General features: G+C 48.6%; 12 protein-coding genes across 12 annotated transcripts; 7 read left to right on the top strand and 5 right to left on the bottom strand.

Annotated features, from left to right (window-relative positions):
• Positions 1 to 167: 167 nt before the first annotated feature.
• On the top strand, positions 168 to 1,878 carry F5147DRAFT_722661 (uncharacterized protein). Its single transcript, XM_041438924.1, has 6 exons — positions 168 to 561; positions 627 to 953; positions 1,014 to 1,181; positions 1,235 to 1,454; positions 1,551 to 1,628; positions 1,740 to 1,878. Exons 1-6 carry the CDS (start codon positions 528 to 530, stop codon positions 1,804 to 1,806), a joined length of 894 nt encoding a protein of 297 aa, XP_041286701.1. The 5' UTR covers positions 168 to 527; the 3' UTR covers positions 1,807 to 1,878.
• Positions 1,879 to 2,231: 353 nt separating this feature from the next.
• On the bottom strand, positions 2,232 to 2,641 carry F5147DRAFT_722664 (uncharacterized protein). Its single transcript, XM_041438925.1, has 2 exons — positions 2,431 to 2,641; positions 2,232 to 2,382 (listed from the first exon to the last, which is right to left on the bottom strand). The coding sequence occupies exons 1-2, from the start codon at positions 2,594 to 2,596 to the stop codon at positions 2,312 to 2,314; spliced, it is 237 nt and encodes a 78-aa protein (XP_041286702.1). The 5' UTR covers positions 2,597 to 2,641; the 3' UTR covers positions 2,232 to 2,311.
• Positions 2,642 to 3,156: 515 nt separating this feature from the next.
• F5147DRAFT_779810 (uncharacterized protein) lies at positions 3,157 to 3,718 on the top strand (the record flags this gene model as incomplete). Its single annotated transcript, XM_041442366.1, has 2 exons — positions 3,157 to 3,244; positions 3,300 to 3,718. The coding sequence occupies 2 exons, from the start codon at positions 3,157 to 3,159 to the stop codon at positions 3,716 to 3,718; spliced, it is 507 nt and encodes a 168-aa protein (XP_041286703.1).
• A 1,717-nt stretch (positions 3,719 to 5,435) lies between these two features.
• F5147DRAFT_722671 (uncharacterized protein) lies at positions 5,436 to 7,036 on the bottom strand. The gene is made up of 2 exons (XM_041438926.1): positions 6,993 to 7,036; positions 5,436 to 6,908 (listed from the first exon to the last, which is right to left on the bottom strand). Exon 2 carries the CDS (start codon positions 6,831 to 6,833, stop codon positions 5,490 to 5,492), a length of 1,344 nt encoding a protein of 447 aa, XP_041286704.1. The 5' UTR covers positions 6,834 to 6,908; positions 6,993 to 7,036; the 3' UTR covers positions 5,436 to 5,489.
• A 444-nt stretch (positions 7,037 to 7,480) lies between these two features.
• On the bottom strand, positions 7,481 to 8,323 carry F5147DRAFT_435224 (uncharacterized protein). The gene has a single exon (XM_041429845.1). The coding sequence runs from the start codon at positions 8,144 to 8,146 to the stop codon at positions 7,628 to 7,630; it is 519 nt and encodes a 172-aa protein (XP_041286705.1). The 5' UTR covers positions 8,147 to 8,323; the 3' UTR covers positions 7,481 to 7,627.
• Positions 8,150 to 10,215, bottom strand: F5147DRAFT_534976 (uncharacterized protein; the record flags this gene model as incomplete). Its single annotated transcript, XM_041430141.1, has 3 exons — positions 8,150 to 8,317; positions 8,369 to 8,596; positions 8,647 to 10,215. Coding segments are annotated over 3 exons (1,965 nt in total), but the record flags the coding sequence as incomplete, so codon positions are not given.
• Positions 10,216 to 10,816: 601 nt separating this feature from the next.
• On the bottom strand, positions 10,817 to 13,654 carry F5147DRAFT_619738 (histidine phosphatase superfamily). Its single transcript, XM_041432597.1, has 11 exons — positions 13,550 to 13,654; positions 13,030 to 13,493; positions 12,576 to 12,978; positions 12,437 to 12,525; positions 12,357 to 12,375; positions 12,022 to 12,301; positions 11,899 to 11,974; positions 11,841 to 11,846; positions 11,573 to 11,779; positions 11,449 to 11,522; positions 10,817 to 11,395 (listed from the first exon to the last, which is right to left on the bottom strand). The coding sequence occupies exons 2-11, from the start codon at positions 13,199 to 13,201 to the stop codon at positions 11,105 to 11,107; spliced, it is 1,617 nt and encodes a 538-aa protein (XP_041286707.1). The 5' UTR covers positions 13,202 to 13,493; positions 13,550 to 13,654; the 3' UTR covers positions 10,817 to 11,104.
• A 107-nt stretch (positions 13,655 to 13,761) lies between these two features.
• On the top strand, positions 13,762 to 15,012 carry F5147DRAFT_642942 (60S ribosomal protein L10A). The gene is made up of 6 exons (XM_041433109.1): positions 13,762 to 13,810; positions 13,857 to 14,012; positions 14,061 to 14,174; positions 14,226 to 14,341; positions 14,399 to 14,563; positions 14,615 to 15,012. Exons 1-6 carry the CDS (start codon positions 13,803 to 13,805, stop codon positions 14,710 to 14,712), a joined length of 657 nt encoding a protein of 218 aa, XP_041286708.1. The 5' UTR covers positions 13,762 to 13,802; the 3' UTR covers positions 14,713 to 15,012.
• Positions 15,013 to 17,641: 2,629 nt separating this feature from the next.
• F5147DRAFT_722686 (uncharacterized protein) lies at positions 17,642 to 19,732 on the top strand. Its single transcript, XM_041438927.1, has 2 exons — positions 17,642 to 18,143; positions 18,313 to 19,732. Exons 1-2 carry the CDS (start codon positions 17,809 to 17,811, stop codon positions 19,469 to 19,471), a joined length of 1,494 nt encoding a protein of 497 aa, XP_041286709.1. The 5' UTR covers positions 17,642 to 17,808; the 3' UTR covers positions 19,472 to 19,732.
• Positions 19,733 to 19,792: 60 nt separating this feature from the next.
• On the top strand, positions 19,793 to 21,784 carry F5147DRAFT_722691 (Metallo-dependent phosphatase-like protein). The gene is made up of 9 exons (XM_041438928.1): positions 19,793 to 19,873; positions 20,027 to 20,150; positions 20,211 to 20,301; positions 20,365 to 20,651; positions 20,713 to 20,788; positions 20,867 to 21,056; positions 21,125 to 21,203; positions 21,303 to 21,688; positions 21,746 to 21,784. The coding sequence occupies exons 1-8, from the start codon at positions 19,854 to 19,856 to the stop codon at positions 21,351 to 21,353; spliced, it is 918 nt and encodes a 305-aa protein (XP_041286710.1). The 5' UTR covers positions 19,793 to 19,853; the 3' UTR covers positions 21,354 to 21,688; positions 21,746 to 21,784.
• A 363-nt stretch (positions 21,785 to 22,147) lies between these two features.
• Positions 22,148 to 22,794, top strand: F5147DRAFT_722696 (uncharacterized protein). Its single transcript, XM_041438929.1, has 2 exons — positions 22,148 to 22,351; positions 22,408 to 22,794. The coding sequence occupies exon 2, from the start codon at positions 22,527 to 22,529 to the stop codon at positions 22,779 to 22,781; it is 255 nt and encodes an 84-aa protein (XP_041286711.1). The 5' UTR covers positions 22,148 to 22,351; positions 22,408 to 22,526; the 3' UTR covers positions 22,782 to 22,794.
• A 2,046-nt stretch (positions 22,795 to 24,840) lies between these two features.
• On the top strand, positions 24,841 to 25,688 carry F5147DRAFT_435447 (uncharacterized protein). The gene is made up of 2 exons (XM_041429846.1): positions 24,841 to 24,982; positions 25,036 to 25,688. Exons 1-2 carry the CDS (start codon positions 24,962 to 24,964, stop codon positions 25,429 to 25,431), a joined length of 417 nt encoding a protein of 138 aa, XP_041286712.1. The 5' UTR covers positions 24,841 to 24,961; the 3' UTR covers positions 25,432 to 25,688.
• Positions 25,689 to 26,169: the final 481 nt, after the last annotated feature.

Consider the following 26,169-nt stretch of genomic DNA (forward strand, 5'->3'; position numbering starts at 1 on the left):
TACTCAAAAAACGCTGGGACTGTCGACGTTGTGATGGAAGGACGCAACTTGAAGTTGCATGTAGTAGAACAGGTTGGACATAATGATGTATGTAATTATAAATTACAAATATTATTTTTGAATTCATTCTATCGCTTCCTCGGACCCCGGGCCAGGCTACTTTGTGGTGTCTCTCTCCCGCGCCGCTCGTCACATTTGTCGTCCGAATCACTCTTTGCAAGTTGGCTCACGAACACGCCTCGTACTATGCCAAAATACTGACTCAACCGATATTCTGACTCATTATCAACATGCACCCTTTACGCCGGAACCGGAGGCCCGTGGAAGATGACCGTTCCTAACGACTGTGCCTCGGACCACAAAGTACTGTGCAATGGATGTACTCTAAAGCACACGCATTTGATACAACCAACAGGAGTCCCGTGGGATGCTTGGCACGACGCCCCTATTCTGTTGTATTACCTCAACGAAACACCCCCTTCGCATCACTCACCCCGCCATGATGGCTACGAAATCCGAAGTCATCGATGATAGCAAGTCCATTGCTAGCTCACCTCCCCCGTACGACACAATTTCTAACATCCGAGTCAAATGCAGACAACCATCTATATTCTCCTTTCTATCAGTCAGGCAGAGACGTGCCACCGTTCTATCTCGCATTCGTGATCTTGTCTCCGCCACAGATGTCACCCCTTCCTCCATTGAATCGATTATCAATGCATGTGTTCATGATCTCACAGTTGCAGAGCTCTCCGACCTTCTGCAAACACCCAATATCGAGGGTCACACGGCGCTATATTGGGCAATTGTGAATCGCCGACGAGAAGTATCCTCGGCGTTTATTGGATTCATTTCTAATTTTTCATCCAAATGCTCTTCAGACCTACGTCTTGCGTGCATGCAAACTAGCGACCAAGCATCATTCTCGCAGCTGAATTTCCAAAATACTAATAGTAAGTCCTTTGCAATGCCCAATCGAGAATGTTTGTATTGATGTATAATGCACTCCTCAGCCAAGGACGAGTCTTTAAGACGATTTCTGGGTTGTCCACCAGATGAGATTCAAGTACATCATGGTGGAGAACCGGACGACCACCAGTTCGTTGCTTCCTTCCGTATCAGGATGTTCCAGAAACGTCTACGCGCTACACAAGAATTAAATTATGATTTTGTTGCACGAGGTATAGATTTACATTTTTTTGGTTTGTTCCTTACGCTCAGCCACCTCCTGCAGGACGTATATGGTGGTTCCGCTTTTTTGTGGGGAAAAAGGGGAGATGGGCCGCTGGCCTTGGTCTCTCTTCCCCTAGTCTTCCAGCTTCTCCACGTCCTTCACTTCTGTTAGAAACAGGAAACGGGGAACCCGGCCGTGAGACACCGACTAAAAGGGTGTTCAAGGGGGCAGGAACACAATTCACGGAAACACAATTCACGGAAACACTCGTGTCGAAAGAGTAAGTTCAAATCTGCCTTGACACATTCGAATCTGAGGTACTGATACATTTACGATTCCCATGCGACTATTCGTTGTTCCTCCATTGGCTATGCAGATACATCGGCGATGTAGTAAACGGCAAGCCTTGTGTCAACATAAGTTGGTGGTTGAATGATCAGTGGGTGACGTACGAGTAAGTCTTTTGCTTCCTCAACTCGGTTCTTGTCTTGCAACAGTGATACAGCAAGCGACATATTTTGCCACTCTTCTCCTTTGACGAATTCAACTGACTGTTTTATTGTAGCAATTCCACAGATGCAGACTGCGATAACACACTACATGCAAAGCTGGAGATCACACTCAAAGAGTAGCTCGTTTTAACATTTATAGGCTCACAAAATGGTAGATAATACATCATTTATGATGCATTTGGGACTGCAGAGAATTTTCACACCATTTGCACGGTCAATGCCGCTTTTGCGAGCGCATAAATCGGAAAGTATTGGAGATGGTCTTCTAATACTCCGAATGAACCTCAGTGTCTTCGATCTTGACATTTAAAGTAGTGTTTCGAGACCATCAAGGCTGTCACCGGCCAACACAGGGCGCCGGAGATTCTGAGAATTGATTCGTCGTTCTGGATGGCCGCTAGCTAGTCAGTGCAAGTGAGAGTTTAGCGATTTACTCACTGTAACGGCCGAGTCCAGCCGAGGGCGGAGTGTGAAATGATACGGCACGAGAAGGTATGTCATTTTTGAAGACCAACACTAATTTATCAGAGTACTTTTGACGCCGATATCATTCATCTGATTCTCAACCGTTCTATGACATAGAACCCAAAATGCTCGAAAGTTACGGCGCTGCCTTACTTCTGGTTTACCAATTTTCTGGTAATCTTGAAACTCGTACATCGCCGCATGCCAGCACCTGAACTTCTTCGTGCCTCTGTATCTTGATTGTCAAAGTCGCAGAGACGACAGCTAACGACTATGTAGCAGATTCGATCCCGATAAGCCAGTATATCTCGCCACTATGCATACCTTCTACGTTGTTGAAGGCTGGCAGAGCCATCAAAATGATCATGAACCATGCCCTTCTCCAACGTTCGGATTTTCCTCGACGCTTTTGATGCATCCGTATTTGATATCGCATGGGTCGCATTATGGGTATTTTGCATCATATGAAGCACCCTAACGTGATTTGTGAACTTATTTTTTCTTCTTGCAACTTCAGATAAACGAAGCTACTAATAAGTGCCACTCACCTTCGAGTTCGAACATTACGAGAGTGTATGACAGATCCTAATGTTGGACTTTTTCATCCAGTACCATCTTCAACGAGAGCACCTGGAAGTTCCGGAGCTTGAGGTTCGTACCATCCCTATTCGTGACCTAACCCAACTTCACTAGGGATGCCCATGATGAGATGTAACCATTTTGAGTCTACCCGCTGGTTCGTTGTCATATCTGATCAGGCTGTTGTGTTTTCCCGTCAGAACCTAGTCGAAGCAATCGTTACAGCAAGAGAAGGAACTTGAAGTTCATACCAGCCACTGGAGGCCAGACCGAAATTATAACATAAAAGAACTTCTGACTACTCGGAACCATGATTATCGTCGCAATATTTTGACCTGGGCTCTTACGATACGTCTGTATGTGGTCGAAGGTATAAAAACTTCGCAACTCTCTGACGTCTAATGACCATCCCTCTCAATTACAGTCATGCAGCCCTCGCTTGTCTTCAAGACACTCCTTTCCTTTATCGTTATTGCGGCAGCATATCCCACACCATCGGTGATGGAGCTTTCTTGTAAGAACTTATACCGAACTCTAGTTGATGGGTGTGGAATTGATATGCAATGCAGCTTTGGCTAAGCGTGGGGGGCTTGGTTCTAACCTCGTTGGTTATTTGGACACTAGGTCCCCCAACGATGTTAGTCAACCTAGCGTGCCCGGCGGCCCTCCCAACAGCGACGTTTACTACTTGAACACTCGGGCCCCTGACGATAGTCGCTCCAGCATTCCTTCCAACACTCCTTCCACCGGTCCTTCCACCACTTCTGGTAATTCTAACGACCCCAGTCACTCCAGTCACTCCAGCAACACTGCTAATACCAACGTCGAGTACTTGAGCGTTCGGGCTCCCGACGACAATACTAGTCACTCCAGCAATTCTGCCAGTAGTGACGCTGACTATTTGAGCGTTCGGGCCCCCGACGTTAGCAACACCAGCAACCCTTCTAATACTTCCAATAGCAACGGCGATCAGAGCGATGGCGACTAGGATTGGATCGTGGAGTAACCATAGAGGTACAGTCTGCCTGTTCATTTCTATCGCTGTCCCAAATGGTGACTCATTGTTTTTCGTACTTAGGACAAAAGAGGGTTCGTGATGATACAATGTGGTCGGCATCACGGTTCATCTGTTCTATATATCTATTTTATATCCACAATACCCGTTTCTGCTCACGTCACTCTACCTTTCTACTCCCAGTACGATATTGTTTCCACTCAGTCTTCCAAACTAAGTCTGAGGGGAGCATATTTACTACCATGTCTGCATATACCTACACGGCGACAATATGGGGTCTCACTTTTTTCTGGTTGTGCGGTAACTCTGAATGTAGTACTGCCAATAGTTGAACCCCATATCCTCTCACTCATCCAGATTCCGCCAATATGCTGAGTATCGATATGGCTGCGCAGCCGCCAATTATGTAGCCCAAGTGCTTCGATAGACGTCCACCCAACTCCCTATCGTTTTCATTCGCTCATCCAGGCCATGTCGTTCCTACAATAGTAAGGCAAACTGTGGCATCAGGGACGGAGGCAAGCGCATTTAATCTGCATTCACTATTCTTGACGAATCCTCGTGGATACTCTCAGGTAAGTTGCCACTCTGGGTAGGCCCGCGTGGTTATTGCTGACGCGATTAGCAGTGGGACCGGGTGTCGATGAGTTCCCCAGTATGTCCAATGATATGTTTTGGGATTCAGATGCGAACATTGCCGAGAATTTCCTTCAACGCGAGCATGTCGAATCTCGACGATGGAGTTGGACTGAGGGAAAGAGGTAGAAGTTGGTATTCCAACATTAATATTCAAGTCGAGTCTCCACGTTCGCATTGGGATCCAGGCCAGTTCTACCACACTCAGGCTGGTGTGTTCCCCCCTCCAGGATTATGTCGCTCACCCGGAATTACTCCGCCTACCCATTACCCACATTCACAGTCGCAACATCTTCGGCGGCTGCGAGATGAATCTCAGCAAGCCGTGCAGCTTCTCTATCAACAAACTAAATGCAAATACCCCGACCATGACTGTGGACTATGGCGGACTGTACCATTCACAGAGCCCTAAAGGGTTGTTCATGTGCACATCTGATCTTAAGGTCTGTCCTGTCCCGTCATACTACTGATTTCCTAACGAGAACTCCAAACTCACAAATGCACCGCTAGATTATCATCTCACAAAATTCAATACCAAGTCTTCATCTAAGATGTTCGTGCTCATACTCCTGGCGTCCATGAGTCTTCGGTTTGAACTATGGAACGTTATGCCCTACCAACGATCCCCGACTGTACTAACGAGCGTCGACGATCCTAAGCTTAGCATGACCTCGGACACTACTTATACAACTCCAGATATCATGAATTCCTGCATTTTGAACCAGTTCTCGCAATACAGAACCTCGCACGAGCCTGACAGTCGAGTTACTTTAGTCAATTTCAGGAGGGTTGTCCTCACTTTTGATCACGTCGAACCGATTGGCTACTCCTATCATTGTAAGGTCGCGCATCAAGGAACGTACTTGCACAAATACGTATCTTGCGAAACTGAGGTCGACTCGTGCATTCTCGCGCGCCCAAGAACGCGGATATCCAAGAACGACTTGTCACTTACTAGATGAATATGCCGTGTTGATGTCAAGGTATACTATGTATTTTGAACAGTTGCTTTCAAAAGCTGCTAGTACTAGTACACTTCTCCTTTTCGAACAGTCCTGATTTAAACGCGGATTTCTCTTTATACTGAAACTGGATCCCCTGAATACCATTACTCTTCGCGCTTGGGTTCCACAAACATGCCAGCGCCGTAATACCTTGCCTCCCCACTGACATCTGTATCATTACCATAGTGCGCCCCGTTTGGCAACGAAAGCTGCAGAATTGCACAGGCCCGTGGAAGATAGAACGAAGCGTTCTTGAAAACTCTGCCCCACTGTCTCTTAGCACGACTCGAAGAAGGCTCTTCTTCATTCTCCTCAGACGGTTGATACTTGTGTGCAAAGAACCGCTCCACACAGTCGAAATGATCGCCATCTTCGTTGGCGCGGATAAGAACAGGATGGAGGACGACGTTGAAATGATTCTCGAGGGCATCAAAAAGCGCCGAGTCGGTTCCCTTGAGGTATTTCTTCTTCACGCTTGCCTTGCGGTAGAGATGAGGGAGCGGGAAAGCGACGACAATAATCCCTTCGTTGTGCAATTCTCTGATTTCATCAATGACAGCCTGCACCAACTTCTGGTCCAAGTTGGGATAAGTGTTGATGTGGGATGCAACGTACTGGTGACGAAGAAAAGCCTGTTGCATGGGAGTGTAACTAGGTAGTTGAATCCAAGATCGAGGTACTTGCTCGGCGAGTTCGACGTCATACTGGAGCACCAGACGTGTGCCCTTGGTCACGGGCATGACTTTGTGCTCTGTGTCTGTGTAGAATGCGACCACAACTGGCTGGAGCTCCTCGCTATGCTTTGTTGGATGCATGTTGACGATTGTCTCGACGCCTTGATGCCTCAACATAAGCTCTCCCCCCTCCCATTCTGTGTTAAGTGCGACGAGCACTGTTCCATGGTGAGCATCGCTATGCGTCGAGTCACGATGCCAGTCGAAATGGCCTCCTTCGCCGTATATGGCGAGCTTGTATAACTTGAGGAAAACGTTTCTCCCGACGAACATGGTGGTCCGAAGTTTATCCTCGACTTCGCTCACAAACTGTCTATATTGTGTTCCCTCCCCCTGCAAACTGAAAGCGAGCTGGTATGCTTTGAGCTCTGTTCCGTTCCTGTAAGTTGGGTCCAAGACAGTTTCTGCTCCCCTGCCGAACGGCGAAGGGGTGGCGTGCTTTTGTAATACGCTGACGTCAGGGTTCATCCACGTCCCCGCGTCTTCTCCCTTGACGAGCAGCTTACATGTGGTTGTCTCTACCTGGCTCTTGAAGGACACGAACGGACTGCAGGCAAGGTTGTCGAGCGCACGTGTGAGCTTGGTCTCTCTTTTCACTTCATATGCTACATCAGAGTAGGAAAAAGAATCGAGATGTTCCCTGATGCGCTCGAAGACGGAGAGCTCATGCTCTGGCTCTGAGTTCGAGGAAACTGATGAGGCGTCCGAGTCCATTTTCGCTGATGTGGTTATTGATGGAAGAGTGTGGTTAAATCGCACGCCCCTAAGCCTGATCATTACATAAATTGACCATACCCCTGTGGAGAAGTACGAACTTTTGTTGTCCGCTGGAACTCAGTACTCAGTGACTGAACTGGTGGCTGTCGTCTGCGTATGATGGTACATCTGTAAATGCTTCTTTTATCGTGGCCAGCATGAAAGAGCTGCTCGCGGGGAAATGCTGTAACTAAATCCAGTATTGAGTCTACGTAGAGCCAGCTAGCCGAGCACCTACGTTTGGGGGTATACGAACCATTCCGTAAACAAAGGCTGCGTAGGGCATAAAGTAAGTGGTGGACTGTCGAAAGATGGTGTAGGGTGAATGGTCTGACGCAGGTCCTCGGGAGCGCCAAGGGTCCCGGCGCAGTGGCAGGAGTCCTGGCTCGAGTCGATAGATGCCCGCTATAGAGGCCTGGCCTGGAGTTTCCCTTGTAGTTCCATTGCGGGCGCTCCATTTTTTTGATTCATTCAAAAAAGTAGAGGTAAATGAAGACAAGCAGTCTGTTAATTCAGGGACACGATCCTCGGACGTCCTGATGGTGATATAATTGATTCATATTGAAATGCAATGGTGAAGACAACAGCGGTGGATATGCAGACCTACTAGTTAGTTGATTACTCGGTGTTAGTGATTCGCGATACAATAGATATCATGCTCAAGATTCAACAAGAAAGACAGTTCGAGCGACACAAAATCATCCAAGTCGTTCGAGTATTCCCATGTCAAAATGGAGGGAACGTAAGGGCATCTACGAGGTCCTCCTCGGCCCACCCCCATTCGCAGCCGTATTCGCGTCCGTCCGAGAAACCAATGACTCGCTACTCGCGAAATACGCAGGGTCATTGTACACGCCTGGGTCATAATGCGAGAACGACTGGTGCGAGCTACTTGACGCGTTTGATCGTTGTCTGTGGGACGAACGCGAAGTCTCGCCGCCACTTGGTTGTAGAGACCGCGGATGTGCGCCAGGCGTAATTCCCGCCATCTGGCTTAGACTCGGCCGGCGTTCATGCGTCGAGGAACTGCCTGCACGCTGCACGGAGCCGTTTGGCGTCGGTTGCCTGGAAATAGGCGGTGCGGGGTAGGAAACACCAGTGGGGACTGGGGAGGCCACGTAAGATTGAGGGGTCTGTGACCGCCTGCCCTCAGGCTGGGCGGCTGCGTAAAGCGAACTACGTTGCGAGGGTGCTTCTCTCTCGTTCATATACGGGATGACAGGACCCCCTGGAGGCGGTGCACCGGTTGGCAGCTGTCCTATGTCATACATGGACCCTACCAACGAGACAGGCGCTGAAACGGGAGTGTTAGGAACTGTAGGAACAAGTGGGGCGCGTTGCGGAACAGGCACAGGCACAGGGAGCGGGTGGTTGGCATGATCGGGACTGAGTAGTCCAGATATGGACGCACGTCTCGATGGAGCGTCAGAGGGAGGGCGGGACTGTCAAGGCTTAGCTTTAGCATTTATCTAGGGTAGAGTAATGACACTTACCGGGGGCTCGATGGTTATTTCAGGGACAGAGCTGTCTGACGATACGACCCTTCGGTGATCATATCTATTCGATCCTCGTTGACTAGGAGTGGATGCTGTCCTTGAATGTTGCTGATGTCGAGGCAGAGGTGTGTTAGTGTCATCCGAATTTAGAGGAGAAAGCGGGTTGGGCATTGTCACGTTCGTTGGGCGAGGACGGGGGGGACCATTAGAACTTTGCGTGCGAGTCTGTGTCGCTCGTCAAATCAAACTGCGTTTCATGTAGTATGAAAGCAAACCTTTTCTGCGCCATATCGACGCCATTCCTCAGCCTCGCCTGGGTTAGACCATCTTAGCTCGTCAGCAAGCCTCTGCTTTGATAGGTCTCTGCGTGAGTGCTTGGTAGCTTCACTGTCTGTGTCTCTTTCATTGCGTCTTTCGCTGCGATTGTAATGGTGTCCTGCATCAGATCCAGTCACGGTTTCATGATCGGCTGCGATGCTTCCATCTTCATGGATGATACTCAGACCGTTGCGCTCTCGACGTTTGTCGCGGCTCGTCATATTAGGCAGGCCGATGATTTCAAGCGCTGATATGGTGGAGGATTGAGACATAGACATCTTCGTTGATGCTTGTGACTCCGGAGAGGCACGGCGAGCATAGTCGAACGTTCTGACAGAATCTGAGGACGGACCAGCGACAGGTTGTGACGGTGTCGGCGAAGAGATATTGCGGATAAGTTCATGCGGGGGAGGAAGAACGATACGCTGGTCCTTGTCCAGGGTTGGTATGTAGCCGTCCGGTGGGATTTGGAACTCTGAGTGCTGAACACTAGGTGCAGAGTTTAGCACCGAGATTGGTTTGATTGAGGGTGACCGAGCTGAAGAACGATCTGACATGGGCCAAGGTTGGGGCTGTGAATGCGAACGAGAAGATTGACTGGTAATGGAGGGGTCTGTCCTAAGTCGCGGGTGTTCAACCATGACAGGCATTACTATGGGGTCAGGAGCGCGCATGCTCATTCGACTGGCCGAATCAGATTCGGAATCACGACGAGAACGAGAGTCACGACGGCCATCAAGTGAAGATGATGCAGGTGTTGGAACACGAAGGACTTCTGGTGCGGTTCGGCTTTCTGGCATGGGTATGGCTGGTGCAGGCTGAGGAGGTAGAACTACAGGAGCTACCTCTACTTCTTCCCGTAAGTCGGAGAGGGTAGCGGCAGCGGCTTCTCGCATTGGAGACCGACCGTCATCAATAACAACGACACGCCCTTCTCGGTAACCCATATTACGACCGCGTCGAATACCTTCTTCATACCCGAGCCTGCGACCCTCCTCCCTTGCGAGCTCAATCAAGCGCTCTTCATTCAATTTTCGGGCCTTTGAGCGCGCGTCAGCAGCGGCAGCCTCCGCGTCATCCCTCTGGGCTTCAATGACTCCCAGTATATCTTGGGCTCTGAGAATTTCTCTCTGCGCGTTATCGAGTTGCAGCTTGTAGAGCCTCAGTTCCTCCTGCGCCCGAGCTGCCTCTTGCTGGGCAGCAACGCGAGCCTCGTTGATAGACCGCGTCCGTTCCAAAGCCTCTGTTAGCTGGGTTTCTGCTTCTTCAGCACGACGACTTTCGGCGTCCAACCTGTCCAATGCAGTATAGAGCACTTTGCGAGTCTGCTTCGCCTCGTACTCCTCGTTTACTAAGAGTCGTAAGAGGTCACGAGCGCTCGCAGCCGCGTGAACACGCTCCCGCTCGTGACGGAATTTGTTGTTGGGAACGCCGTTGATACGGCGCGGTCTGGTTAGCTCGGCGCTCTCGTAGGGAGGCGATAGCAGGGCAGTCCGAGGTGAAAGAGATGCTAGATCAGATTCAGGGGTATCATATCTTTATTTTTCTTAGTACTTTGCTTTACCACAAAGAGAAACATGGCTTACAGCGGCGTCCCGCCCTGGGAAGCCCAAGGTTCTGTCATGTCTTTGGAATGGAGATATGACTCGGTCAGAATAGCTGTAGCAGGAAAAGAAGACACGTACCACAATGATTAGGTATACAACAAAGGAAAAGAAATAAATAAAGAGATAAGTGATTGAATATTTAACGTTGATGGTTAGAAGGAACGGACAGAGAGCATATTGCTTGTGAGCGCGCCCTGTGAAATTGTTGTGCTAGTCGACACCGAAGGCGCTCGATATGTCCGATTGTCCAGACAGTCTGGGAATTCGTATTTCCGGCAGCCTCCGACCGGCATGCCGCATCCTCCGGGGGTCTGTTCGGATCCGCATTGTCAGGTCTCGACATCGTGTCGTACGACGAGTAAATACCCTCCCGCAACCTCTCTCCCTTACTTTATAGATTTGCGAAAGACCTAGTAGCCAGTTGACCCAGATTTCGAACATGAATGCACAGCAGGAACAGACTCGGAAGGTCATGAGATTGCAACCAACTTGGAGGACAATCAGTGTATGGACAAAACTGTCAATCTGTGAAAACACGCAAGCTCTCGATTGAGAAAACGTGCAGCGCGCAAATAATAAATATATAACGCCATATGAACCTCTACACCGCACGCATGTACTGTTACTAATATTATACACCATTCTGATCAGTGCCCTCTATATAAATGCGGTCACACAGCACATCATATGCAACAACGAAACCTGCTCGTCGAGTACAAAATGCGCGTCCTTTACCTTGTTCCGACATCATTAACACTCTCCAAAGGTGGCAACTTGTGGGTTTATACGACCACACTCCACCATCCATTTAACTAGGGCATCTTCCATCCATGATGTGGTCGGGATCAGGCATGGTATAATTGGCGAAACAATCATGCGCAAAGTTGATCTGCCCAATTCGTTCATGCATCCCGCTGATGAAGCTGGGCAGCGCGCAGAGACCGTTTGAATCTTCCGTGCAACCATGAATGCCCGTCAGTGGCACCACGCCATCGTTCAGGAGGAACCGGATATGAGTTGGTTCCTCTGAAGCTGGGCAACTCAACACCTGAGCTACAAGCTGGCCGGAAAAAGGTGCAATCTGGCTAGAAATGTAAGACTGATGTGGCTAGTCAGAAATACAGACAAGCGGTGGTCTATGAGACTGCGTACACGGTGAGGGGGTATATGGTCGGCTGGCAGAGGACCAGATGCAGCTAGACTAGTAAAGTTCAGAGCAGTAGCGACTGAGCCCTTCCGTCAGTAGTCTTGCCATGGAAAGGAAGTGGCAACATACCACTTGCAAGGACTACATCGTGGGTAAAATCCACGTATATAGGTTGATTAAGAGGGAATGTGATGTTGCTCGAGTCAAGAGTGCTGTTGGTGCTGCTGTTCCAGACATTGATAGGAGTGTGAGTGAGACGCGACACTAGTTCCTGAACATAGCCAAGGCCCTGCGCCGCTGCTGTTGGATTGCCTGGTCCACAGCTGTACCAGAAATCTTTGTTCACAATCAAGTCATTAGTCACTCAGGCTGCAAGTTTACCACTCAATGTGCTCACTGAGATCTGAAGCAAGAGTTCAGTGCCGAGCTCAGCAAGGATCATTTGAGGAACATACCGACGTAATACTCGTATCCTTCCCATTCTTCCTCAGTGAAAAGGTCGCAAAATTTGGAATATCCGAGGGCCACGGTCTGCAGGATGTCAGAATCCATAAAAACCGCGTGAAGGATGAGACTACCTCAAAGGCGCACAGTTCCTGCATATCAATCAATAGATCAATAGTCAAATTAAGTCCTTGGATCATTGGTTGCAAGCGCTTTCGAGCATCTTGGAGATAAATATCCGCCCATTTACCACTCGGAATATCACCGAAGCTACCGACATCATCGGAATTGGCATTGGGGCACGCGTGAAAAGGAGCGAGGGTGTTGTTGAAGTTGATCCCCTCGATGATGATCTCCTGGTGATAGTCGGTCTCGTAAGTTCTGATCTCAAAAAAGCCTGCAGCAAAGTTCAGGCTACGCATAGCATTATTAGGCACAGCGCACGCAGAAATATGAATGAATTGCTCACGCAGAATCCAACATGCGATCTATAGGACATAAGCAAACCATCAGAGGGTATTGTGAAACAAACGTTCGATGCAGGCAAACCTTGTGAAGTAGTACGAAATACCGGGAGGTCGGTGAAGGCATTAAGCAACTTGCCATATCGGTAGCGGAAGGCAACCCCGTGGCTAAAGCTGATGGAGGTGAGCGTCAGTAGAAGTATCGTAAAGGAGAGCGTACGTACAGCGATTCACGGCCGTAAGGGGTCAAGCCATTTACGCCCAACTTATATGTCCAAGTTGCCAAGAATTCCAAATCACCAGTGACACTGAAGCCTTTTTTCGATGCAGCAGCATGAACTTTCGAGGCGAACTGAGAAGGTTCGGGTTCGTCGGAAGCTGGATAGCGGGCGCCGTGGCGCATCAAGAGATGCACTGCATTGATGCCACACCCTTCTGGGATGACGGGGGACGCATCAGGAAGACCAAATGACTCCACGGAGTACATGGGCGCAAAGTTGCCCCATTGATGCATCACATTGAAAGTAGTGTCTGCGCCGTCTGCCGAATTAGGCCTCGACAAGGGAAATACGCCTTCGACCTTAGAGAATGGGACTGCAGTGATGATGGCCGCAGGTTCAGCACCGCCTGATTTTATTATTATTAGAACACGAATCAACATTATCAGTTATCACTGACTAGGCGTTGGACCTGCATAACCGACTTGAGATGCATCCGGGAAGTAAGTGTCAACAGCAGTGTTAGTGGCACCGGAGGGAGGATAAGAATCAGCGACGGTTGATCCTGCGTAACTGGATGCTGACTCTGCGGTGCAGAATGGCAGAGCAAGCAGCAGAACGATGGCAAGCATGGCTTGATGAGTTAGAGAGGTCAGTACACAGTTTCATATTTTATAGCAAATGTCCGTGAATTAATAAAAGTGCGCGATACCGAACAGAACGCCGGATATATTAGACATGATTAATGTTGAGTGGCCTGAGTTGCGGTGTCCAGGCCTGATCAATTCGTCGTCAACGTCGGCTGCTATCCTCCGAGTCCGTAAATTACTGGAGGGTTTGTTCGGATTCCGTCTGTGCACACTGCAATGCTAGACTTGTCAGTTCTCGACATCATGTCGTACAACTTGAAGTAGATTGACGTGCCTGAAAATGTGAAAATGAGTTAGTGATCTTTCGGTCTGGTTTTGCCTAAAGCTCACAATATTTGCATAGCCGTAGATACTGCAGTTTTGCAAGCTATAGTTCACGTACATGGAGTATTGATAATAGCTGCTAGCATCACAAATAATGATCCGAGACTTCACGGTCGCGGGACGGAGATGCAGCCGACCTCGTCACACTTCACCCTTCATTACGTAAGCATGTCACGCTGTATATGTATTCCGCCACTTGAACCTTATTGTTTCATATCATCCTCAAGACCCACCCCCTCAAAAAAACCTATCACCAAGCATGAGCTCGTAAGTTTTCCAAATCTTGATTCCGTCGTCTCTAACTATTACATAGTAAGCTATCAGTGGCAAGCGTGCGGGGCTCCGTCAAGGACCTTCTGGCTGACGCCAATGGCGAGAAAAGACGCAACTTTGTAGAAACTATCGAACTTCAAATTGGTCTCAAGAACTACGACACTCAAAAGGACAAGCGTTTCTCTGGTACCGTCAAGTGTGTACCGCCCTCGAGAGTGACACGTCGTCATTGACAATATCTTAGGCTGCCTAATGTCCCTCGCCCGCGCATGTCTATCTGTATTCTTGCTGATGCTGCGGACATTGATCGTGCCAAGCAAATTGAACTCGAGTACAAGTCGGTTGACGACTTAAAAAAGTGAGCAATGCCAAGCTTGTTATGATATCATTTCTGATCTAATTTCGCTAGACTCAACAAGAATAAGAAGCTCGTCAAGAAACTTGCCAAGAAGTATGACGCATTCTTGGCCTCTGAAGCCTTGATCAAGCAGATTCCTCGTCTTCTTGGACCTGGTCTCTCTAAAGGTGAAATCAATTAGCGTTTGTCCGGGAATATCTCACGCCTTAAACTCCATCGACTAGCCGGAAAGTTCCCTACTCCTATCTCTCATGCTGAGGATCTAGCGAACAAGCTCAACGAAGTCCGATCGACGATTAAGTTCCAGCTCAAGAAGGTTCTTTGCTTGGGTGTTGCCGTCGGACATGTCCAGATGACTGATGACCAGGTTCTTGCGAACGTCATGATGAGTATGAATTTTACTGTCATGCGACGATAACAAGCCTCTCACGCTGTCTTAGGCATCAACTTCCTCGTTTCGCTTCTCAAGAAGAACTGGCAAAATGTTTCGTCTTTGCATATCAAGAGTACGATGGGCAAACCCATTCGTCTATTCTAAGTTGGTAGTGTGCATAGGGTTGGATTTGGGTGAGAGCCAATCTGGCATCGTAATGCAAAACAAGAAGCCCCGCACGCTTTTACCAACGGCTTTGAAGGTGGGGAAGCCGATTGGGAGCTGATACGATGCCATGATCTTGAGCTTTCTTCCTGATTCTTGCTTCATTTTATCCTCTAGGATTTATATGTACCTGCTGCTATTATCATGAGCTAGTTATGACGCCGAACGTTCTGGTTGCGATGGCAGTATCGCGGCTTTTGCTAACGTCACAGTTGAAGGGATTCATAGTGGATTGCGGCTGGCTGTGCTTACCGTCATGCGATTTTTTCGCAGTTCGAAGTCTCGAGAAAAATGATTACGCCACTCGAGAACCCGGCAATAGGTTCTTCAGCCACTGCCAACTTTACATTGTCCGGGCCATCATGATGGCCAAGCGACTCTATTGCCCTGAAGATCAAGAGCATAGCCTTCTGGGATCGCGCGCCTTCCCGCCCTTCCCAACGTACTGGCTCCATTTATAATTAAATTGAGCTTCCGTGGAAGAATATTCAACGAGTTTTAGCGCCTCGGGGAATGCCTTACTTTGCTCCCAAATGGGAATTTCACTCGAAACCTTATTCTATCGTTGCGCGACGTCAACGAAAGTTTGAATGATAATCACCATATATGGTATACGAAGGGAATTTTTTTCTTGTACGTTTTCGCGGTGAACTGCCAGAAGCAAAGTTCTTATCTGTCAGAAGGATAGTTGCGCTAAGGCGGTCTTTTCGAAGCGTCCTGTCTCAATCAGATAAGGAACTACGGCGACACTAAAATTAATATGTTGGTCCGGATATTTACCAGAGGACAGCTGGCTCAGTCTTATTGGTTTCGGTGAGTCCAACTCGTGCTGCGGTGACTTACTGCTGTAGAATCTGTTATTATCCTGAAATTACCACCTTCAACCAAGCGCTGCCAAAGAAGATGATGCATCAGCATCAGCATCAGAAAGTCACTGAAGCCAAACAGTCAATGTGTTCCAAGACTTTGTCTCTGACGGAGCTCTCCATCAAGACTTTCTCAAGCCACGGCCTACTACTATGATGGTCATATTGACTGTCTGCTGCCGCAGACAGACGCTGTCAAGAAAGTAACCGGTCATAGGCATTTTGCGGGTTTCGGCATGTACGGAACTGCGATTTTTTTTTCTGGATGATAAGTCAAATGTCTGACACCAGGTTACTTTTAGGCAAGCGTTTGATCACTATAAGGAATTTTTATCATATGAGGTATGCATGTCACGTTCTGTTATGAGAGACCTTTTTGTGTCGTTCGTTGACCAGGTCCCGTAACGGCTCCGCTCTACGATGGAGATGCGTCTCGTAAGCCCCTGGATCGGTCCCTTGAACGCCGTCTATCATTCCTTCGTTCAATGTGCCAATCCCGCATCAAGGAGTTCAGCTAACCATCCTTTCATTTTATCTGTGTTTAGTGCACCGCAAGGCGATGCACCCACTTCGCCTGACCCCCTGACATGCCATCCATCATAATTTGTCTCTGCGTGGGTATAGATCAGTACATAACGGTTGTCCCAGATCCCGAGGCTGCGACGTGATTGAGGACATGCCCGGTAGTAATTGGCGCGTCCGCAATGGTCCCCGAACCGCTAAAACGGAATGATTTCCGTCGTACGACAGTTTGAGTGAGACATAGACAAGCGCGAGGCACGGTGGACCTTAACAGAGTTAACTCCTTCAGGGTTGCTCTCATCTTATGCTTAACGGTCGCGGATCTGGGAAGTGACGTTGGAGTGGTCTTCTGACTTCTGACATGCGTGATCCATCCGGAAGCTGCACGGGAGTGCACGGGACTTCGTCGACCGACATGGTGACTGATGGGCCGAGCATATGATCAATTGAGCTAGCTTCTTTGTCACTGGCAGTATGTGTTGTGTATTCAACCATGGTATAGAGTTCGGCGCCTGTTATCAGAGAAAGGCAGTCTTGTGGCGTTGGACAGAGATGAACTAAGTGTGAGAGAATTTTGAGTGACGATCACTCAACCTATCGACGACTAACTGCTTTTGCTATTTAATTATGTCAAAGATGCCTTCCTTGGCTGCAACTCGTTGAACGGAAGCAGACGGAACACTAATGTTTAGAGATCAGCGAAGTCAACGGCGACCTGGTATGACAAGTTGTTATGGACATTGAAAACTTTGCATGACATTTTTGTGGAGTGGTACACTAGTGAGGAGTAAGTAATTTAGTATCCATGGTAAGCTGGCAACCCGAGCGAGCGACTTTGGTTCATTCATTCAGAGAGGGCGCAGTGTTCAGCCGATTACCGTGTGTTGAATGACGAGAAGGGCTTACTAAGTTGTTGCGAACATTGGTTGATCGCGATCGAAACCGCAAATGGATGGTCTGGACGGTCCCGAAAAGAGCATTTTCATAACGGTGCCTGGGTACAAAAATTGAATTGCGTGAAGCGGTTTTTTTGTGCGTAAAGATACGAAGTTTGGGGGGAGAGTGTGCGGGATTTCAACAAACATACTATCTCACGTGGGCGAGGAAGAAATGTCAGTCCAGGCGTCTATTCCACGGTTGATCTGGCAGAACTAAACCTTAGTATAGACTGATCAAAAGGAAGACGATGGTCAGGCATGCAAGCATCGAGGACAATCCAGTGCAAGGTTAGTATATCTTATAGAAGCTGTATAATAAATGAGATATGAATCTGCAGGACGACGGTGATCAACCCCGGAAGTTTTGTCTAAAACTGCATCCGCTCCGAAATTAATATTCTCTTTTTGGTACGCTTCCGGAAGAAACGGCAAGTGATTATCAACAACTGTATGTTACGAAATGTCAATTCCAAAGTCTAAACGTAGCCCTCAATTGAAATAAAATTGAGGTTCTCCCCATTGGATTCTATCAATATAACAAATATCAGAACATTTATTTGGTGCGACCGCACTTTTTTACGTATTTTCCTCTTGGGCGTCACTGCCTCGACACTTCTTCTCCTCAAAAGCCTGTTCTCCAGTTCCTCCGCAATCCGTACATTCCTATCCTCCGTTTCCTCTCCACCCCTGCAAATTGCTTTTTTGCCCATATGCCCCGCCATACTTCAACAAAGCATGATTCTGCTAGTTCTCAGATCTATTCTACTCAATACTCCTCTTCTACACAGTATCTATCTGATTCTAGTCAGTCTCCAGGTCACTCTCCCCAGTCACCAACAGCACCCTCTTCTCTTTCTCAGTCTTCCCAGTCTTCTGCGGTAGCTAATGGAAAGAAAAAGCATGTCTGTCCGACATGCGACCGTGGCTTTACTACCAGTGGCCACCTTGCCCGACACCTCCGCGTTCACACAGGTGAACGCAATCATAAGTGTCCCTTTCCTGGATGCGAAACACGTTGTTCTAGGCAAGACAACTTACAACAACAGTGAGTACTTCTTCTATTCTTTATCGCCGGCCGCTGCGTCTATTATTGCCGTACTATCGGTGCCACACAGCAAGTGCACCATTCTGATTCTATCACTATGATCTATTCAACTCATTTTCTCGCTCCATTTCATGTACAACAACTGAGCTTCGCCTTCTTTCTTCTACAGTTACCGCATTCATCTCTCCCCTGGCTCACGACGGAGCTCAAGCTCCGCAACGCGTGCTGCGATCGCCCGTGCCGTGGGCATTAGCGGTTCTGGCACAAAAAATAGCCGAACCGCATCCTCATTGATGTCCTCTGAACACAATTCGTCGGATACTCCCTCTCCTCCACCGGCACTCGAGCACGCAATCCCCCCGGCGCCCGACTCACCCCCACCTTTGGTACAAGCATTTTCTGTACCGTCATACTCAGATAGCCTGCATTCTGGAAGTGTATCAAGTAGATCGCCAACACCTCCCGACAACTCCTTCCCAATGATCAACCAACATTCTCAGTCAATGTCCAACGGTCAAGTAGCTTCGCATTCGTCGCCAATCCAGTCGCACTACAGCGACAACACGCCAAGCTATGATGAATCCTCGCAAGCTAATTACGGCTACGTCCCAGCGGGTGTTTCGCAGACTTCCAGTGGACATGCTGTGCATGATCACTCATACGACTATTCTCAGGCATACGGCGAGAAGCCATCCATGTCGCGTATTCATTCTTCCTCTCTTCATCAATCACCCATGGAAAATGTTCATGATGGCTCTCCGCAGTCATCCGCTCACCTTTCGTCTGTATCATCTCGTCTCTCAATTTCACACATCTCGCATCCACACTCCTATCCTACACAGTACCAGGCAGTCAGCACGCCATCACCGGAATCACCGCACTCCGTCTCACCGCACTCCCAAATATCTACGCCCAACTACTCAGCCTACCGGGATGACTCGCACGAAGTTGCATCATACCAAAACGGCTCTGGGATATTGGATCCTGTCTCCGATCATTCAAACATATCCAGCAACTATATGAACACACAAAACAACGTCGTCCACGGATCATATAGTCACTCTCTTATGTCGCATCATTCGAGCATACCGAGATACGACTCGCCACCGCCTGTTCTAGCGCCGATCCAGGACGAGAGGGTGCTTCGTGGGGACATTAGAATCCCTCAAATGCACCATTCGATAACACCGCCCGCCTCACTGTCATACATACATCATTCACAAGTGCAGAGTTCATATCCTTATCATGCTCCGCACGTCGGCCTGGGTCAAAGCGCTTGGAAGTCAGATAACGTTCTGCGAGCGCGTCCCTCAACGGGCTATGTATAACACCTTGTTTCATGTTTGCTGTTGTAAATTTCGTATTTTATAGCTGTCTCGTAACCGGATTTTTTTTCTGCTCCCGTCGATGTCTGTGTTTCGTGTATGGATTACTATCGTGCATTTCCTGCTATCTCTAGAGCAGTCGTTACGCTGCTTGGTACCACGCCGCCACTGCACACATACCATATACCTGCGTATCTAAACTGCATATACATACTTTGTACATTATGTTGTTCATAAGAATTGCATCGTGGATTCCGAGCCGATTTGACGTGGCAGTACTGAGGCAATAACTGTGCCTTGATGTGACGTTGTTCCCACGGTGCACACGTACTACAACTTGTTGTCGAAGGCCCATCCGAGTCGACGGTCTATCAGATAGGTTGCAATGCCCAGCGATCTCGACAGGTGAGAATCTCACTTTTTTTTGTCACAACTTGTTCTCAAAGTACCGCAACAACGTGTATTTGGCGATCAAAAACCGGCTTCTGTGCATTGCGTTATCCAATGTGCACGACACACGTCCGGCCGCTGCGTACTTCTCGCCCATTGATCTTACAGGCAAATAGACCAGCTTACACGATGTGAACCCATATCCGAGGAACAGGTCAAACGGCTTTGCTTCAAGGCCCGTGAGATCCTAATAGAAGAAGCCAATGTCCAGGTCGTGGACTCTCCTGTGACGGTGAACGCATTCGATTCCATCCTCTCCTAGGCTAATACTTATTCTGCTGTTCTGATTAAGATCTGCGGCGATATCCATGGGCAGTTCTTTGATCTTATGGAATTATTCAAGGTAGGCGGGTTTTGCCCGGAGACGAACTACCTTTTCATGGGTAAGTACAGCGCCCTGGTGCGTTTCAATCGGCCGTCGAATATTTAATGTCCCGTTGTCACAGGTGATTTCGTGGATCGCGGCTTCTACAGCGTTGAAACGTTTCTGCTCCTCCTGGCCCTCAAAGTCCGCTATCCAGAGCGAATTACGTTAATCCGGGGCAACCACGAATCACGACAGATCACACAGGTATATGGGTTCTACGACGAATGTCAGAGAAAATATGGCAGTACCAACGTGTGGAGATGGTGTTGTGAGGTGTTTGACTATCTTGCGCTGGGCGCGATCGTGGACGGCAGAGTTTTTTGTGTCCATGGCGGACTCAGCCCAAACCTGCAGGCCATTGATCAGGTGCGTTTACTATGTTTACATTACTCCGTGTCGCGCACGCGTTTCTTAGCTCTGCCTTTAGATACGCGCTATTGATCGAAAACAGGAAGTTCCCCATGATGGTCCGATGTGTGACCTCCTTTGGTCCGATCCAGACGGTATGTATCTCCTTAAGTCTTGCTTAGGCATGCTCGATGGCAATGTCTGCTCACACAATATGTCTTTCTTTCAAACAGATATAACTGGATGGGGCCTATCTCCGCGGGGCGCTGGCTTTCTTTTCGGCGCTGACATTACCAAAACCTTCGCGCACCATAATTCTATTGACCTCATCGCCCGGGCCCATCAATTGGCCATGGAAGGATATAAGCTCATGTTTGATAACATGATAGTGACGGTGTGGAGCGCACCGAATTACTGTTATCGGTGAGTTATGATCAAATGGGCACCCTGCATGGGTCTCCGCTTTCGTAACCTATCATGTTTTATGACAGGTGTGGTAATGTAGCTTCGATTCTCGAGCTAGATGAACGCCTTGCTCAAGAATACAAAGTTTTTCAACATGCGCCCTCGGTAAGTTCCTTGCGGTTTGATCTCCCCCAAAAGGCGATATGCGGGGATGAAATCTTGCATTTCATCCAGCGCTGTGATCTGATCATGTCGTGCCACTAGGATGTACGCTCTATCCCGGCAAAACGACCTCCTGCGGACTACTTCCTTTGAATGGGAATTTTTACCTTTCTGATTAGAAGGTTGCTCTCTTAGCAACAACTGCCTGCCTGTCTACCGCGTGTCTTGGGCATGCCATAAACGCGACTTTCTCATCAAACGGTGCATTTAAACCGTCCGTTGCTTCTAAGGACCGTGTGGGCGTAGCGTGGTTGGCTGGAGGCGCAAGATGGAGGTCAACAGAGTGCCTGGCTTTATCTCAATCTCCTGTGGATCCTCCTCGATCTTCGTTCACCAGTTTAGAGACGCCCAAAAGCATGACATATAGTGACCGCCCAACTTCAAGTAGAGCAAATAACCATATAATTGCACCGTAAGCGCTTGACTGTCTGATTTGTGTGTTTAGTCTTTAAATAAAGGCCTCGTGAGATGTCACCTCAGCTCACTTCATCATCATGTCTCCAAGGGGCCAGACCCGCGTCGCACCGGGCCACCGCACGCTAGCACCCATATGTTCATGCTAGTTTTTTTATCCTCTCCGGTAGGACTGAAAATTTTGGTGCCCGGTCTATGGTTGTCAAGTGTATTTTTGTAGCGCGATCCGTCGACTCCCGTTTATTACCGTGAACCCCGAGTCCCCCGACCGACGATGTCGCTTCGAGTCCTCTTACGCGCACATCAGCGCGCTGATGCTGTGCCTATACTTTAAGTTGTTTTCACTTTTTTTTTTGATCTCACTTACGCAATATTTACGTTTCGTTGCGCAACCTTGTAAGTGATCACGACGCGGTCTCGGCATTGTGTATTTTGGTGAGGCGGTGACTTACCTCATGTATCTTGTAAACCAGGGCTCAATCAATTGCTTGTCGATCAATCAACCCTACGTCAAGCGATGTCAACGTCAAGACATACATAAATACTTTCGTCATCTTACGCCTCCCCGCGCTCTTTGTCTCGTGATCCTCTCACCTGCCTCACATCTCAACGTTTTGCCTGCTATTTTGTAGGCAAAAAAATGGTTGTCCTTTTTCGGTTCCGTGCCATCATCTTTTGTGAGTGGTCGTACCGTGATGGGGCCTTGAACCTAATCGTGTTTTGTACCCATTAGTTTAGTAGGGCTCTCATAGTCATTAGGCGCATCTGTGCTCGCATCGAATCGCTCATCCCTGGATAATAAAATATTAACTTAAGCTTTGCTGCATTTGGGCTTGTGGGTGGCACTCCTCAATGTATTGTCTCTCTCCGCTGTCACGGTTGTGGGTGCCAATAAACTTTTTGAAGATGGAACTGGTCTTGGAATATGTAATATGCTTGGGTCGTGTGCGCTGTGGAGCGTTCGTCTCTATGGTTGCGCTTGACGTTCGGTCCCGAGCGTTAAACGTTGCGGCGATTTTCTTGTTAGTTGATCGTCTCCCAATTGTCCTGTGGGTGGTATGGGTCGGTACCGCTGAAACTATTGCACGCTCGACCTACTATTTCTGAGTCTCTGATGGACGTATTCACACTGATTGCGAGTCGTGACTGACTCTTTCCACCTGTCAATCCTGATTACTAGATCCCACAACTGGCCAGATTTGTTCTGAGGAAACTGTAGCGGAGGCAGCATTTATAATATTCTTCTCTAGTATGTCTCGAGTATATGAACGGTCGCCTTTTGCTAAAGTATCTTTCTTTCAGCCTGCATCTACTACGATACCAACGTCTCGTATGCGATCTTCCAAGCTATCCGTGGATAGGGAATCTGGACGTCTTCCATCATTGCAGCAAGCCCCTAGGGCCTAGGCCTCCTCTAACTCCAGCCTTGCCTGTGGCTCGGTATACTGCAGTTCTCGGCGGTCAAGCTCCATATACTATACGGTATGAAGGCTACCCTCAAAATCCTCACATAGCAGCTGTACAACAGCTATTCCGCCCAGCCCTTGGATCTACAGTACTACAACTGTCCTCCCGGTTTACCTGCTTTAATGAACACTTAAACCCCTCCTGGCAGAGATTACCCAGCCTCCCCCTATCACCCAACTCCTCCTGGCAGATATTACCCAGCCTTCCCCTGGCAGATATTACCCAACTCTATCAGGCAACGCGCCCCTCTCACCCCAGCCCAATCACACCCCATACCCCGCCGCCAATCAGGGTCAGATCCTTCCCGGCGGATATCAGAACAGCCACACTATGGGATAAGCCATGCGGTCCAGCCTGAAGGGAAGTGGTGGTAATATCCGCGACGGAGGACGTTTATGCGTTGGTCCACGAGAAGGCAACCTGAAGAAGCTTTGGTTTGTGCTTCAAATACATTCCCCCATGTATGCTTTGTTCCATTTGCATAATTGATTTACCCTTGCGACAATCGCTCGTATTGATACCGAAGAGGTGCTCCTACACACGATTTGCAACAACTGATTTGATGGAATATGCTTCTTGCGTCCATGCCATGCGGACACCGATAGGTATTCTTTGAATCCTTCAGGCAAGTCTCGCATAATCGAAGTTGGATATCATCTTCTTATGATGCGCTGGTAACTTGCGAAAGAGTTGTTCTGCGTCGGGCGCGGAACTCCGTCAGAGCGAGAGACGGTGTCAGTAGAAGGCTAGTACCGTCGGTCACCAATGTAAGTCAAACACGTCAAATTATTTGTCTGAGTTGAAGGTCACCATGTGCATAACATCTCTCTTTTAGTAGTTGTGATGATTGATTCTAGGCCCTTTGATCGAGAACTCGAAGGATTATACAAGTGGCCACGAGAGTATCATCGTGTGAGCTGGCAAGATTCGTGCTGCATCGACAACTTGAAGACCGAATCAGTGGACCTTCAAAACCGTATGCTCGATCGATATCCTGGTGACAAATTTTCGCAACGCACACATCCTCATTGTTTACCTCACGGACTCGGAGTCGTCCGAGTCTTCCTCACTTAACGACGAGGGAGAATGGATTTTTATAGATCGATGAAGGTCATCCAGAGGTGTGGTAAGTGAGGAAGTTCTGACTTCTGCATGACTTCATTGGAGCCTTGCAACCGGGACTACAGCTGTTGCCAAAATGAAATCCTTGGAAGGTCATATATATAGCGAGATGAGATTACCCGTGAAAGCGCGTGCGTCATTTTGCAGACGCGGTTTGTGGACGGGCACTGCAGGCCTACTCTGCTCCACTGGGATTTACCAGACTGTGAATTCCGTTTGAATCGGTTTGATACATACCATAGAGACAAGTTATTGATTGATTTGTGCCATGACAATCTTCAATTATTTTACTGCTAGAGTGAACTCTGACATTGAATTTCGCGTAATATGTTTGTTAACGTACGCCGTTGCGTGTCTGCAACATCCACCCAAATTTTAGCCGCGTAAATCTGAACTTTGTTGCCATTGCGCTGCTTCAGTTTTTTTTTCGGTATCGCCGCACGAAAGAGTACCATGCCTGCCTCCTCATCCCAGATGTTCTAAAACACATTTTCTCTGACATCTATGACTTAGGCGCGGACGGTCGTTTACATGATTGGTATCACGGCTGATCTCAACCCAATCCTTGAAGGAGTGGCGCGACGTTCTCTAGCTGCTCTATCTCGTATCTGTCGTGCCTTCAAAAACATAGCTTTAGATGTGCTATCGGTCAAGCTGGAGAATTTTAAACCGCTTTTCATTGGCCTTCTAGGAGACCTATGACAGGTGATCGGAAGCTGGTACGTGCTACCTGCCCTCTCAGCCTCTTTATAACAACTGCCAGCTCCTACAGAGACATATAACCACTGCGGATTGGTCGGCCTACAAGCAATATACATCTCGGGTGCAAGTTCTGGGAGACATGAATTCAAATCTTTTCGGAGGCATAGTCGTACATGCCATGATAGGTTTTCTTCGCCTAACCTTCGAGGACTCAGGCGCGGAGAAGGCCCTCATAATCTTTATGCATGCATACGTTGCCGCCCGGGTCCTAGCCTCGGGACGCTTTGTCTGCGTCTGGTATCTAAGGAAGAAGATTTCTGGGCGCATATCATGTTTTCAGTTATATCAGGTCTCAGCAGATACCACGTTTAGAAGCCGTGGAACCACATGCGACGTCTCAAGTCAGCGAGCTCGCTCTCTATGGACTCACGCACCTGCAGGAAGTATCACCACCCTTGTTCAGTAACGACGCTTTATCTTGTCCAAGTGGTCTTGTTGGCCTTCAAGTATTGGATATCCGAATTGCAGTACCTCTCACCCGCGTCGAGTCTCAATTTCGTACCTTCAGCCTGGACAAATTAATTGTCCACTCGTCCGAGTTGATCTTGGGCGGTAACCTGATAGAAGGCTGGGTGATTCTATACAGACGGCTGCAGCTGGTATCCGAGCATCCTGAAATTGTGCTTGCCGTCGAGCGCTCCCTGTGCAAGCTGAACGATCGAATCCTCTGGAGTGTGTCCTAGACGTACTAAAGAGTGGTGAGCATATCGATTATGCATTCAGCTCCGCACACTCACTCCCCTCGTGCACTTCTCCAGCCTGCGAAAGGTCAATCTTTCGCAATCTTGTGTGGCATGGCTTGACGATGATGGATCGATCTGCCTACGGCTGAGAAAACCAGGAGGAGGAGTTGCAACTACCTTTTGGGTCGGATGCTCTCTCATCGAACAACCATTGCCAGTCGCGGTTGTGCTTTCGGCGATCTTGCCCTGCTTGAAAGAGCTCTCCGTTGAGCTCGAAGAGGGGATTTTGGACCAAGATGCACGACAGACCAAGTGGGAAGAGGTATGGCGTACAGTGGTGTTCTCACCTTGGTCAGGCGGCAGGCCTTAAGGTTTGCATGTGCGCGTTTGATCCAAGCGCTATGGGCACGGAGTTCGGTTGTGTTACGGAGAAGGTCGACCTGCACAGTCACTCGTCAAGT

Source organism: Suillus discolor (genome assembly GCF_016758755.1).
Source record: "Suillus discolor strain FC423 chromosome Unknown F5147scaffold_93, whole genome shotgun sequence".
Classification (NCBI taxonomy): Eukaryota; Fungi; Basidiomycota; class Agaricomycetes; order Boletales; family Suillaceae; genus Suillus; species Suillus discolor.

Excerpts from the sequence above, each read along its gene's own strand:
- F5147DRAFT_722686 (XM_041438927.1), top strand. The coding sequence starts at position 17,809 with ATGCCCCGCCATACTTCAACAAAGCATGATTCTGCTAGTTCTCAGATC. Across the intron at positions 18,144-18,312 it reads CAAGACAACTTACAACAACA|TTACCGCATTCATCTCTCCC; the intron begins GTGAGTACTTCT and ends TTTCTTCTACAG.
- F5147DRAFT_435447 (XM_041429846.1), top strand. The coding sequence starts at position 24,962 with ATGACAGGTGATCGGAAGCTG. Across the intron at positions 24,983-25,035 it reads TGACAGGTGATCGGAAGCTG|AGACATATAACCACTGCGGA; the intron begins GTACGTGCTACC and ends CAGCTCCTACAG.
- F5147DRAFT_435224 (XM_041429845.1), bottom strand. The coding sequence starts at position 8,146 with ATGTATGACATAGGACAGCTGCCAACCGGTGCACCGCCTCCAGGGGGT.
- F5147DRAFT_722691 (XM_041438928.1), top strand. The coding sequence starts at position 19,854 with ATGCCCAGCGATCTCGACAG. Across the intron at positions 19,874-20,026 it reads ATGCCCAGCGATCTCGACAG|GCAAATAGACCAGCTTACAC; the intron begins GTGAGAATCTCA and ends TTGATCTTACAG. Across the intron at positions 21,057-21,124 it reads GCACCGAATTACTGTTATCG|GTGTGGTAATGTAGCTTCGA; the intron begins GTGAGTTATGAT and ends GTTTTATGACAG.
- F5147DRAFT_722664 (XM_041438925.1), bottom strand. The coding sequence starts at position 2,596 with ATGCGACCCATGCGATATCAAATACGGATGCATCAAAAGCGTCGAGGA. Across the intron at positions 2,383-2,430 it reads GCTTATCGGGATCGAATCTG|AGAGGCACGAAGAAGTTCAG; the intron begins CTACATAGTCGT and ends CAATCAAGATAC.
- F5147DRAFT_722671 (XM_041438926.1), bottom strand. The coding sequence starts at position 6,833 with ATGGACTCGGACGCCTCATCAGTTTCCTCGAACTCAGAGCCAGAGCAT.
- F5147DRAFT_619738 (XM_041432597.1), bottom strand. The coding sequence starts at position 13,201 with ATGCTTGCCATCGTTCTGCTGCTTGCTCTGCCATTCTGCACCGCAGAG. Across the intron at positions 12,979-13,029 it reads TTATGCAGGTCCAACGCCTA|GCGGTGCTGAACCTGCGGCC; the intron begins GTCAGTGATAAC and ends TAATAAAATCAG. Across the intron at positions 11,523-11,572 it reads CGATGTAGTCCTTGCAAGTG|TCGCTACTGCTCTGAACTTT; the intron begins GTATGTTGCCAC and ends GGAAGGGCTCAG.
- F5147DRAFT_642942 (XM_041433109.1), top strand. Across the intron at positions 14,175-14,225 it reads TCGGTTGACGACTTAAAAAA|ACTCAACAAGAATAAGAAGC; the intron begins GTGAGCAATGCC and ends TAATTTCGCTAG. Across the intron at positions 14,564-14,614 it reads TCTTGCGAACGTCATGATGA|GCATCAACTTCCTCGTTTCG; the intron begins GTATGAATTTTA and ends ACGCTGTCTTAG.
- F5147DRAFT_722696 (XM_041438929.1), top strand. The coding sequence starts at position 22,527 with ATGTATTGTCTCTCTCCGCTGTCACGGTTGTGGGTGCCAATAAACTTT.
- F5147DRAFT_722661 (XM_041438924.1), top strand. The coding sequence starts at position 528 with ATGATAGCAAGTCCATTGCTAGCTCACCTCCCCC. Across the intron at positions 562-626 it reads ATTGCTAGCTCACCTCCCCC|TCAGGCAGAGACGTGCCACC; the intron begins GTACGACACAAT and ends CCTTTCTATCAG. Across the intron at positions 954-1,013 it reads GAATTTCCAAAATACTAATA|CCAAGGACGAGTCTTTAAGA; the intron begins GTAAGTCCTTTG and ends TGCACTCCTCAG.